Raw genomic sequence first — 14,487 nt, forward strand, 5'->3', positions numbered from 1 at the left:
GTAACAGGTTGCTGTATTTCATCACGAATGTATACAACATGTAGAAAGTATCAATTTAATTTGTAAATCTGATGTATTTTGTAAGATAAACATCGATCTTGGGTAATTTTTATGACCATAAACACGTCAGAACCATGCATATTTTCATATTTTCAAGTACTCTTAAAATTACATTATGAAGTCTAATTGTACAACAATTGTTCTGAAATAATTGATGTTGCTTTAGGAATTTAAAGACACATATTAAATTTTATATTATCCTTAGATTTTAAGTTGAAAGTAAAAGTATAAAAATGGTATTTCCTTAAATAATTTCAGTTAAATATTAAACAACAAATATTCTAAATAAGTATAAATAATTCAACAAATCTAAGGAATAAATCCTTAGATTTAGCCCTTATTCTACTATAATCATTCAGTTAAGTATAATCATTAGAGAGTTTCAATATACATACACATTATTATGCAAAAATATCTATAACACATTTATATACAACAAAAGTTATTAAACCTAAATTATAACCTAATTCCAATTTGTTACTTTACTTCAATAAATATTTTTCAAATCTAGATTACTATTACTCATAGGTTCTGTTATGTTACCAATAGTTTGTGGTTTTACCTTTCTAGAAATATATGACATAAGGAATGATACCATTCCATATACAAATTCATTTTGAATTAAACATTAATTAAAACAAACAATGTTTAAGTTTTTAAGACGTAAAATTATTCAGTTTACGTTAGGAATAATAATCTAGGCTCATAAAAAATAGCTAAAATTATAGAAAATATATTATCAAACAAATAATAAATAAACAATAATCTTAATTCATTTAATATGCATTTAATTCATCACTAATTGATATTTAACTTATATAGGTTGCACTAAGTATTATCTTGATATGACCATGATAAATGATCAATAGAAATTCCAATTAAATCATACTCAAGAATATAACCAAAAAAATAAATACATTTTTAAATAATAATGTAATCACTTGGTGGCTCAATAGGTTTATGTTATATATTATCTGTTATTTTTAATTGTTATTAAACTTTTTTTGAACTTGGATTGGCAATAAATATATTTATTCATATTAAATAATATATAGTTCTATGAATAATATTCTCTACCTTAAATAATCTAAACAAACTCAATAGGCTATATATCTATTACTGATATATACTAACATGTCACAGGGATAGTCTTCTAGTTTTATTATTATTAATAATATTATTTTGTATTTGTTTTTGTTTCTTGCATTGAGTGACATGCCTTACGTACTTAGTTCTCTTTGACACTGATTTTGTTTCTGGGGTGTATAATAATGTGTTCAATAAATTACACTCTTTTTTTTTATGTCATATATGTGAAATGAAATGGGCCATCTGATGGTTAGTATTTACCACTGCCCATAGACAGTACTGTAAGTAATATTAATAGTTTTTTATATCACCAATGTTGGCACATTGAGAACCAAACTGTTGTCTCTCTTGGGCCTGAAGTTATACTGGCTTACTCACCATTCAAACCGCAAACAACATTAGTATTGCTGTTTGGCAGTAGAATATATGATAGTTTTATGTACCCAGATAGGCTTGCACACACCCTAACGCCAAGTATCTTTTATTAATTGATGTTTGAAAGTAATAATTGAAAAATAGTATTCACATCACAAAACAATTTTCAAATACAGACATAAATTATCATTGATAAAAATTCAACCATACAATCCTTAGCTCTGTAGAACATGTAAAGTATATAAGAATTTTTTCATGGAACAAATGCATTGTTATGAAAACTCAACGGCCACACAATAGTTGCTATGATGCAAATCAAAATCTAGCATACAATACTCTGAAGAGACGATCTCTTCAAGTTTTTTTATTTATTATGATCGTAACAGTCGTTTATGATGTATTTGTTTTGTTTTTTATTATATTGAAGACTCTTTTGTTTTACATAAATATACTTTTAATTTTTTAAATTTACTAGACCAAACTTATTTCAATTGTAAATTATTTTTCTATTCACCGAAGGGAGGATATGTCTCATCAATTAGTTATTTTTATTGATAGTAAATATATTAAAAACAGATGTAATAGTACAATAACAATAACAACATTTGCAATAAATGTCAACCCTATGACCAATTAACCATTCCTATCATTGTCAATTCTTTACCAAATATATAATAACATTTGATATGTCTTAGACAGCTCATATAGTATTTACAATAGTTGACTAGCAATGTAAGAGTCATAATTTAACTCACCAATCCAAAAAGTCATACTGTCCAGTTCAATTCATGCAGAATTTAACTACCTAGAAGAGTCCAAGTAAATTCTTAAACCGAAATGGTTGAATGTGATTGTTTCTATTATTTTTATTTTGTATATTTCAGTGGCCGAACGGTATGGATGAGGGTCTACTAAATGATCTTCTGGAGTGCTCGGTGTGCTTGGAGCGGCTTGACACATCCTCCCGAGTTCTGCCTTGCCAGCACACCTTCTGTTTGAAATGTCTCAAGGTATTCAAACGAGAATTATTATTATTGAATGTTATATTTAAGTTTTACGCAAAAAAAAAAACATTAAATGTTTTGTATTTCGTTATATGACAATTTTTTTCCTGAATTAACTAGATAGTTAACAGTAGCACATGATAGGTGTATAATTATGATTATTTTACGGTAATTATTGTTTTTATGCCTTAAATAATTTTAAAAAAAGGCAAATAATACGTGCCTCTTATGACATAATCTATCTGTATCTTTTATTACAATCAGCTGATTCGCCGTGCAGTCACGTTCATTCGCCTTGTTTTTCTCGTAAATTATTCGTATATAGCAATTTACATGTAACAGAGCCTAGTGACCTTATGTAATACGATCTAGTATACCTAAAGTCAACTATCTACGTATCTATTCGCATGTGTTCCATGCAGGAAGTCTGGGATACAGGGATAGACTATATCCGTTGCTAGGTAATATTGCGTACAATCAAGTTCACATATGGGTCTATAAAATAATATATATATGTATTAGTCGGTGATGTAATAACATATAACTTTATATTAATCGTTTCTTTACTAATAGTAAATTACTTTTTTTTATTGATTAAATGCGACACATATTTATTAAAAGTTATCCTATGTTCTTTGACGACAAAATCGTCTTCGAAATGAAATTTCATTAGTAGTGTCTTATCGTTCATGCAAACATTTCAAAATACACAATTTTTTTTATTATATAATATTAGTAGAATTTTGATTTGAAATAGTAAACACTGCTCTATTTTTGAACTTTCGGTATAAAAGTATAGTTAACTTGTTACGGAATATTAAAACAATTCTCCACTCCTCTCAAATTAGGGCGGATAGCACAAACAATCGCTACCGGAGGTACAGACGATGAAAAAATTGTTTTCATTAACGTACATGCGATATAATAGATTGTGTTATATGTTTATTAATGTTCTACTGTATAGTTATGACATGGGTTGATGTGTGATGTATCATTCAATTGAGTGATATATATAAAGACCCGCTGAGTTTCTTTCGCCGGTTCTTCTCAGGTCAGGGTGTTCCTTTTTCCGAACCGGTGGTAGTGTTTAATTTGACCATCAATGAGTAAGTGTAATGCTTCTATGTTGAATAAAGGAAGTTTGAGTTTGATATATTTTTTTTATAAAAAAAAATCTTATTTTTAGCGTCTGCAGTGTCGGTCAAGTCGCTAGCTTATAATGCCATTTGTCTCAAAGTTTTTCTGTGGAGATTTTAAGTAGCAGCACAGAATCTTGAAATTGCCATTGTTTTCATTCCCGTGTCTCTGAAAGTAAATAATGGCTGCCACCGAACTCTTACCGTTGGTGACGGTTTAGCTATTGAATCGGAAAGTGAATGGATAGGATATACTTGTGTTTGCGCATTAATTTGTGTATGTCCGCTGGTTAGTCTCCCTTGACAATGATCGCTACGTCCTAACTCAGGGCATCATTCTGTGATTGATTTCATATTAAATTTGCCCTTATGTCATGAACCTTGATCTTTATTGTGTACAATTGAGTCTTATGTTTTTTATTATATTATTAAATAAGGTTATAACGCAGTCCAAGAACCGGCGCACGACGTTAAACGCAACGTCAACTTTGACACTCTCACTAAGATAAATCCTCAGTTTATTTATTTAAGTATATTCTTTCATTATAATTTTCTTGCACCTTATTCTTTTATTTTTTCATTATTTACTCCAGTCTATCTTTTCTCTGTAAAAATTATATTATTTTCGAACAAATGTATTTTCTTTCACGAATGTACAATGGCATCCTGAGTTAACAGCCCCTTCCTCCGGCATCGTAAATAAACACTAGTTTATTACATCGTCTAATATAAACGGTATTTGCTTTGAGTCACATTTGATTGACTCATGGACTCGTACGTGTACAGTCAAGCACATAAGTATGTGTGTTTATTGAGAACGATTGTGGTGTCAATAGTTTGATAATTTGATTTCGAAAACTCCCATCTTTTTGAGGCTAACTATACCTCATCATGAACAGATAAATTAATACGTATATCAAAAGCTGTTATGAATATATTTATATTTGAGATATGTATTTAATTATGAAATCGAAAAATAATTTTTATTATGTATTTGGTATAAGTAACGGAATGTGAAAGTTCTGGGTTATCTCTCCCCCTGATAAGGTTTTGAATTCTCCACCGTGTTGCATTAATGCGGATTTGGTGGAACACATTCAGGTTTCCTAACGGTGTTTTCCTTTAACGAGAAGCACGAAAAATATTATAAATGCGGGCTTAAATGGATTTGAAATTTTTTTTCAAGTGTTCCAGCCACTGGTCTTGTTACTTTTATTATAAAAGTTTTATGTAACCATTTCCTTTTAATGAAGATAATACTGCATTATATGTTTTGAATTGATCGGTTTTATCAGATCGCAAATATAATTATCGTCTAGAATATGTACATGTTCTAAGTAAACTAAGATATCACTTGGAAACTCATACTCACGTAGATTTATCTTGATTAGTCAAGTTGATAAACTAAAATAAGGAATAAATTTGATGCAACGTATTATTTATATTAAGTACGAAAAAATTAAAATAATGTGTTCATATCTATGTAAATATATATATAAACTGACTGACTAGAAATCTAGCATAGATATTCAATTCGCGATGTAGACACTCACCACGAAAGTATTACTGAAAATTTAATCTTTAAGGCGGAAAGTGGGAGGGATGGACAGCTAGTTTGTATATAAAACTAGATGTAGCCCGCGGTTTCGATTGCGTTTTAGGGTTTGGTTTTTATGTGTTAGCCCATCTCATTCCTTGGAGTTCAAGCTAGCTTTCATACAAAACTTAATCAAAATCGGTTCCGTGGTTTGACCGTGAAAGAGCAACTGACAGACAGACAGAGTTACTAGCATTTATAATATTAGTATAGATTATGTGAAAATTGTTATCAAAGTATCGAAATTTGTTTTTAATTCATCCTTTCAATGTCTAGCTTGTTTATACTAGTCATGATGTAAGTGTATAGATATAGTGGCTCAGTGCGTAGAACATATTGATCTTAATACGAAGGTTGTGAGTTAAACTCCGTGTTGAGTACCTTGACTTACACTGATACGCTATTTTGATGCGTGTAACCTTTATATGCTATAATTATTATATTCAATGTCGCATGTATCACAATCTGACATTTCACAATCGCGCTCTGCGGTGAGTGTCGAGTTTGTTCTTGCAGAATAACTCTACTGATTTATATAGCACGCTAACGTACATCGGATTTTACATTTTACATTACATTACCAGCCTGTAAATTAAACCAGCCCTTCGAGGAGAAGGCTTGGAGCATATTCCACCACGCTGCTCTAATGCGGGTTGGTTAGACACATGCAGGTTTCCTCAGGATGTTTTCCTTCACCGCCGAGCACGAGATGAATTATAAACACAAATTAAGCACATGAAAATTCAGTGGTGCCTGCCTGGGTTTGAAGCCGAAATAATCGGTTAAGATGCACGCGTTCTAACCAATGGACCATCTCGGCTATGGCATCGGATTAAACGCTAGTAATTATTGTCAAACAGATTTTCGCGTTGAATGAGCTTTCGTACTAATTACTTTTCCAGAGGTAATCCGTTATGTACTCAATCGAATTTTCGTAGTCGTTACATTTTGTTTCAAAGCAGGTCGAGAGAGTAAATTCGTATTTAAATTTCGTTAGTGTTCACGCAAACGTTGACTTGAGAATGTTCTAATTTTACCCAATTTTTTTTTAAACAGATTTTTCACATGACACGTGACAAATGTTTCACAAGATATGACACCGCCGCCAAACTAATCGTACCTATCTGTTACCCCTTCACTCTTGAACCGCTGAACCGATTTAGATGAAATTTGGTGTGGAGATAGTTTAAGTCCCATGGAACGACAGAGGTTAGTTATTATAAAAGGGTAGAAGTTTTATGGGGAATCGATCAATGTATGTATGGGAAATAAAATGAATGAATGTTATGTGCACTATAAAGTTTTATAAATTTCGCGCCGGTAAAGACGCGGGTTCGGCTAGTTTATTAAAAAACCAGCGAAGTAAGAAGAAGAAACCTTCCGGATACAGCTAGAGTATTTAAAAGAGTTTTGTGATTTTTATACTAATCTAATTCATTCAATTTGTATTTTGTTTCGTTATGTAAGGAATATCGTAAAGATAACATATTTTTAATAATAAATAATTGATAATAGTTATTTTACTTTAGGTAAGTAAATTTAATGTTATTAGGCTTGAGTTGTGTCGTAAATTCATATGAATTAACAAAAGGCATTCGTGCCGTATATGACGTTTGAGGGCTTTACTGTTTTTAATGATAAATGAATGACTAAGAAACCGTTTTAAGTTTTCATATTAAGAACACGCGAACATTGAAATGTTCGCTGGTATTGTATTTGGTTGAAATAACTAAGATTTTATTTTTTGTAAAGATTGCAATCGATCAGATCGAAACTTATCTCGAGTATTATTGTTAAATCTGCGGTCATGACGTAAATAGACGGTCGCTAATAGACTTTTTTTACGATAAGGTTGTTTAACGCAATCTTTTTTTTTATTTTAGTTTTTTAAATGCCGTGAATAAACTCAACGTATAATGTTTTTTATCTGTGATGTTCTGGCAAGATATAGCTGTTTTAATTTATTTTTAAATTAGCTCCGTCCTGCTTTATTTGCGTTTTGCGTAATACGTGGAATAAATAATATGTACGAGGTCAGTTCCAAAAGTATACGACTTATATTGATTTCTCGGCGTTTGATTTATTCTTTGTCATCAGGTTGGTGCCTTCAAAACGGTAATTTAGTAGTTAAATAGTTTATGGCATTCGTCGAATTCGTTTCAAAAGTATTTGTGTAGTTTAAGCGTTTAAGAAAATAGCAATAATAAAAGTAATATTAATTTATAAATAATAATTCATTAGATAATAATTAAATTTTGACACGTTTTGAGATAACCATCAGTTGAGTTGGTTAAGTGGTTGGAACGCATGAATCTTAACCGATGATTGCGGGTTCAAAGTAATGTACTTAGTTTGTTTTCATAATTCATTCCGTACCCGGTTGTGAAGGAAATTATCGAAAACTGTATTTTTTGAATTTAAATAAAATTCGTGGCGTGGTGGGATATGCTCAGCAAGCCGGCCCCTACAGGAAGAGGCCTTAGCCCAGGCTTTCAATACTTACAGTATACTAGTATAGATAAGGCAGTTACTTTGAAATACAGACATTTCAATTTAATTTAATATTGATGGAAATTTTAAGTAACACAGTAGAAACAAGAAACTAATCGTAATTTTAATTTTATTATGTAAATATTAATCTTTAATAACATTGAATATCGTTTAAAAAATATCTCTTATCAAGTATAAAAAAGCGTCATGCAATACGCTTCGGGTCAATTTGCTACACGATATGCCGAACTTTCTCCGCGAATTCCACTTGCAGTGAACGTGTCGAACTTTATAAATTGTCGTTATATTAAAACTATTGGGCCGTGAAACGTTGATCATTTATTGGAACCTAGCAGAACGCATCTGACGTGCTCTTGTCTACATAATATATTATTAAAATTATTTTTAAATATATATACTTTAGTTATATTAAGTATAATTCGTTCGAGCGTTTTTTTTTTTTTAAGTGAACTACTTTATTTAGATTCTGGAGATTTTAGGTTAAAGATTTTTCAATTCGTATGAATATTTTTGGAGATTATACTTTTATAAAGTAAAACACAAATTATATGTCAGTATTTTTGTGAACGTTTTATAAAAATACTGCACAATTATTTATAAAATAAGTATATCGATTTAGTGATGTTGAGTTTTTTTTTTCATGCGACATTTGAATAGAATGTTTTTTGTGTTAACTTCAATCATTTATATTCAAATGAAAATTAACTCGTTGAACTCAGTAGACTTAGAGATGAGCATATTAGGACGGAGATATTGGGATTACTGGCAAGAAAAAGCAAGTAAGGCGTTAGTTCTGCGCCTGAACTTTCTTTGATCGTGTCGTATTCATCATCCTTCAGATTATTAAACTGAGGGAATGTCTGCACTATAACATCTGATTTCATCATAGTTATCTCATTAGTTATTGTACCATTCTTTGATTAAAAACAGTTAAAAGGTCATTGGCATACTGTGGTATTTGTTATTGTTCGAGAGAATGATCTTAGTCATACGAGTCGTGTGTCAGAATCTGTCCCTACGAGACTGATCAATGCTTGCACATTAAAATGAAATGACCTTACGAGCAATTGACTGTGGTGCCCTAACGCTTTATATTTAATTTAATTAATTTAATACTAGGGATAAAAAGTACCCTTTGTGCTGTTCCAGAATATACCTAATCTTTCTCTGTGCCTAATTTAATTTATGTCGGTAGTTAGGTACTGCTAAAGGCGTATCTCGTGAAATTTAAATTTGGAACAATTTTTAATTTCACTCCCCCTATTATTTAATATTAATATTATATATATATATATATATTTTGAAACGACTTCGAAAAAGGATCTGTTTATCCCGCAATCGTATAGCCTATTCCAATGGAAGTAGGAAAAAAGATAAATAAACCTTAGATTTATGTATTTCGTGCGATTTGCTAATAACTCAGCTATATTGTGCACTACTAAGATTTTATGTTCAATATAACTTTATTTATAATACAACACCATTACACTCAACTACTTATTTCCAGTCTAAGTATACTTCCAAAATTTCTATAACAGTTTCGTCGACGTTCAAAATAAAAAAAAATTCGCAAAACCATAGTGAATATCATAGATTAATCAAGCTCTCGACCAGTGATATCGCGTCAATTTGCTGTCAAATGTTGTTAATTGTCTTTTTTCCTGTTACGGTTGGAATAGAGTACAGTATTGGTGATAGGGATTTGTGCAAGGCTGTCAAGTTAGTTTTATTCCCTTACTAAACGGCAATACTAAGTATAGTTGTATACCGATATGAAGGGTCAGTGAGCCATAGCAACTACAAGCACAATAAATAAATAAATATAAATATTGGACAACATCACATACATTACTCTGATCCCAATGTAAGTAGCTAAAGCACTTGTGTTATGGAGAATCAGAAGTAACGACGGTACCACATACACTCAGATCCAAGACAACATAGAAAACTAATGAACGTTTTCTACATCGACTCGGCCGGGAATCGAACCCAGGACCTCGGAGTGGCGTACCAATGAAAACCGGTGTACACACTACTCGACCACGGAGGTCGTCAAAAGCACAACGGACATAACATCTCAGTTCTCAAAGTTGGTTTCGCATTGGCGAAGTAAGAAATGATTAATATTTCTTATAGTTTCATTATCTATGGGCAGTGTTGATCACTCATCATCCAGTAGCCACTATGCTAGTTTAAATTTAAATGTAATTTAATAATTATATTTTACTCCAAAAAAAGCTAAACTTAAATTATATTTCTTTTTTTTTTTTAATGGAAATTTCTGGAATGTTGAGCAACTGTTTTTCATTTCGCGTAAGGAAGTGCCACTTGGTGTATCGCGAGTCGGTCAACATTGAGCTATAATAAAATCTGAATGACTTTCTTGTTTTTACAATAATTTTGTTATTTTTACCGGTGCTTCGTGTAGGACCGCCTGGGAGATAACCACTCACTCTATAGTCTAATCCAACCACAAGAGGACAAAAGTCAAATAAAGAACATTTGACATCGAATTTACGCCATATCATTGATAGAGAGCTTGGATAACATTCATTATAAATTTAAATTTTTAACGTCGACGAAGTTGTTATCGGAACTTTGTAAGTAAAACAAAAGTGGATATAATTAGTTAAGTTTTGTATATTAATAAAGATATATTAATCAAGAACTCTTAGTAATAAACAAGAGCTATTAGCGAATCGCATTGAATACGTAAATCTAAGGTTTGTTTATCTTTATTCCTTTTTCGATTGGAATAGGCTATATATATCTAGTTGTTCTGCCAGCTGTTATTGTACTGTATTTTTAGTATATTGAGCTTTTGTAATATTTAGAGGGTTTGGCTTAGTATCGGGGGTTTTAAAGGTGGTTTAAATTTCGAACAGGCCGTCTACAAAGTGATCAGTTTGCTTACATCTGCCTAAGAAACCCCAATTACTTTTATAGGTCAATTTCGGGACACAAACTTAAGATCCCACTATGTGCAGCTCATAAGCCACTAACGTTTTAAAACTAAGTTTAAATGTAGAATTAAGTTACTAAATTATAATAATTAATAAATAAAGAGAAATATAGGCTATATAACAATTCGCCTGAACCTCGATTCATAGAATGAGGCGAAACGGATCCTATTTAGAAATAGAATATTAAACTAGTGCCTGTGTGCTCTATGATAAGATATAATTAGTGATCGTATTTACCGTTTTGTCGAGAGCTCCTTATATATATGTAGAACGATGTAAAGTCGAAAGCACACTAAACTAAACGTAATATTTATGTTATAAATCTTACGTTATAAATTGTGAACTGTGTGTTCAAAGTATTATTTAGGTTCAATGTAATACTCATTTTATTTAATATATATTATAATCTTCTATATATAAATGGGGAAAGATGAAATTAAATATATTTTTAGTACAGCAATATAATCGTATTTTGAGTAGAGGAAAATTAGCTTATTAATCGTGAATCGATTTCGTTTTGTTTTAGTAAGTTACGTAAACGTATTGTTATTATTGAAAAAAATAATCAATAATACGTTAAATAATCATATTACATCGAATAATAATTTAATATCGAGTTATTAAATACGTAAACAATGAGGCATATTCAATGAAATAAACAGGAATTTAATTATTCTAACCTAAAAACGCGGGCGAAACCGCGAGCGGAAACGAGTGAGCTATAAATTGAAGTTGTATATTTATTTAGAGATTAAGTTCAAAACCAAATAAAAATATCCAATCCCATTAACAAAGTAATGTGCTGCGCTTGCCAAGCTTAGGGTGATCTATTTTAGCTTTTACTAAAAATAAACCACAGCATCACTTCGTAACTGGGACAATTAAAGATCGATGGGAGTGTCGACGGACGTTGTACACGTAACAGATATGCCGAACTTCGTGTTCAGGTAGCTAGGATGTCATATATATTAGTTTTATTAACCGACTTCAGAAATGATTAAAGTTCTCAATTCGTCAACCTATATAGTATTAGGTTATGAACTGGTATTCAGGTAACTTTTTAACGTTGGATGGTTGGTTTTGCATTAGCATGCATTAGCAGCCTGTAAATTTCCCACTGCTGGGCTATAGGCCTCCTCTCCCTTTTGAGGAGAAGGTTTGGAGCATATTCCACCATGCTGCTCCAATGCGGGTTGGTGGAATACAAATGGGGCAGAATTTCGTTGAAATTAGACACATGCAGGTTTCCTCACGATGTTTTCCTTCACCGCCGAGCACGAGATGAATTATAAACACAAATTAAGCACTTGAAAATTCAATGGTGCCTGCCTGGGTATTGAACCTTTCTAACCACTGGGCCATCTCGGCTCTTGGTTGGTGTTAATTCTACTGAACTGGACATGATCGTATATACCAATGTCTGCTCGAATCATATCACCCTTTCCACCTACAGTGTTTCAACTTTTTAACTGGCCCATTCACCTTTCAAACGAAACGATGTAACATAACTTGTCAGTGGAATGGATGACGATACCCACTCAGTTGATCCCGCACAAAGTCGTGAAGGGTTCACCAGCTTCTTTTTCGTAGACTCGCACGCTTGCGTGCAAACATTTTATCTTATTTCTATTAATAATTTAAAATAATACAAGCGGAAATTGATAACCTCCTTTTTTAAACTAGGTCACAAATTGAACAACGTACCGAATCGAAGAGATTTCCATTCATAAATTTCAGTGCGAATATTTAAAATGCATAACACATCAGACGTCTTATCGCAATAACATAAATACATTTCGCATAATACTTTTTATATGATATTATACCTTGAGATAAGTAGGTATTATCAACAAGGACGATATCATAAGAGCGACATTGTATTTATTGGTCTCAATTTAAATATTTTTACCCCCTATAGAACGCTGATCATCCCGATCTTGGGCAGCCCGCATCCATCTCGTACGAGCCACCTTTTGTGCCTGATTGTGTTGATTAGATGTTTGTGATTTAAAATAAATAATAATATATTATTCAGATAGTATAATCCATAAGCTCAAGTGTATGAGGCGAAGTTTTTTTGTAGAATTCAGGTCAGGTCAGGAATATAGAGCTGAATCGACAAATGTACGATCTATTCCCTCTCTCATAATCTGATGGGACGGCAAATCCGACACGACAAGAAATTGTTCTGGTGCAGGACTGACGTCTTCACGTGCTTCCCGAGGCACGTGAGTGTACACTGTACACACTTCCAGTTTCCAGACTCTGGGCTGTTACTGAGAGTTTTTCTATAAAAAAAAAACCAATTACTTTTTATGAGACCTGGGTTTTGAACCAAGGACCTGTAGATTTTTTTGTAGTCTAATATATAGCTTCTTGACCAACGAGGCAGGCTTTGTTTAGGTATAAGAATTTTGTATTCGGGTAACTCAGTAGGTTTTCGAATAATTAGTCGCAGTTTGTTCGTGTTTATTTTTAATATTGTCGGAAGTATTTGCCGAAGTACCTTGACTCACAGAGATAATCGATTGTATACAGATAAGATATAACATCAGGAATATGATAAGGATTTTACAGAAATATTTAAAGCCTACGCTTTACAAGAAGAGTTATTAAAAACGAATAGCCATTTGAATCCATCCATTAGCCATCTATATCTCTCTCTCTTTCTCCTACGGCTCTACTAGCAATCTGTTTCATATTTAATATCGAAAAAACAATAGTTCGTATAATATTGTGTTATCAATTGGTCCGACCGAAGGTCTATTTGGTTGTTAAGGTTTATCCGCCCGAAGCCGATTATTAATGTTATTAATAAGACCTTTGCATTTAAACACTGGAACGCTTGATGAATATAGCCATGCGTCGCTTTAAATAAAATCAAATAATAAGATAATCTCAGTCAATAAGTTTATTTAAAATATATAAATGTATTTACTTATACTCTATTCCAATCATAACAGAAACAGCACATTTGACAGCAAATTGACGCGATATCATTGTTCGAGAGCTTGATTAATCTATGATATTCACAATGGATTTGCGAAAAAATGGCGTTTTGAACGTCGACGAAAGTGTTATCGGAATTTTTGAAGTAAAATTAAAGTGGAAATATGTAGTTAAGTGTAATAGTGTTTTATTAAAAATATATATGTTATTAGTAAATCACATGAAGTATGTAAATCTAAGGTTATCTTTTTTCCTACATCCATTGGAATAGGCTATGGGTGTTTATTTAATGTAATATTTTTTTGGTATTTCGTGCAAGACATACATATTATATACGAGAGTGTATCGTTCACGCTTGTCACTTCAATAGTCCAGATTAAAAGTGGGTGAAACTTTGAAGCGCAACAACTCGTGTACTTGATAACTTTGTGGGGGTTTAATATGAATTTTGTATACTTCCCGATCGCAGCGCTACCTGATGGGTGCGATTTAAAACACCCACTCAAATATAAACAGATAATTTATAATCCTTGTTGACTTTCAGACAGGATATATATAATTATATATAATTGTATTTAACTTTGTATTTCATATGTTGGAAAAGTGTAGCTACTGATTTTCTTGCCGGTTGTTTTTATAGAATCTACGTTCCGAACCGGTGGTACCTTTTACGTTTAGGAGTGTAAAATGACGATTCAAAATTTCTTGTAAAATCTTACTTGAATAGAGCATATTTTGATTTTGGTAAAGATTGTATAATTATAACTAATTAGTCTTAAACTTATTTTTCTCGTGGACCACCT

The 14,487-nt window shown here is 31.8% G+C and overlaps 1 protein-coding gene across 2 annotated transcripts in view; it reads left to right on the top strand.

Annotated features, from left to right (window-relative positions):
* LOC113402248 (E3 ubiquitin-protein ligase SH3RF3) overlaps positions 1-14,487 on the top strand; it is a 35,251-nt gene that overhangs the window by 634 nt on the left and 20,130 nt on the right. For both annotated transcript variants that reach the window (XM_026642439.2, XM_026642440.2), the window contains exon 2: positions 2,409-2,534. In XM_026642439.2, coding sequence (XP_026498224.2) covers positions 2,421-2,534 — 114 coding nt within the window. In that variant the 5' untranslated portion in view covers positions 2,409-2,420. The remainder of the gene's footprint in view (positions 1-2,408; positions 2,535-14,487) is intronic.

Source organism: Vanessa tameamea, chromosome 22, assembly GCF_037043105.1.
Source record: "Vanessa tameamea isolate UH-Manoa-2023 chromosome 22, ilVanTame1 primary haplotype, whole genome shotgun sequence".
NCBI lineage: Eukaryota > Metazoa > Arthropoda > Insecta > Lepidoptera > Nymphalidae > Vanessa > Vanessa tameamea.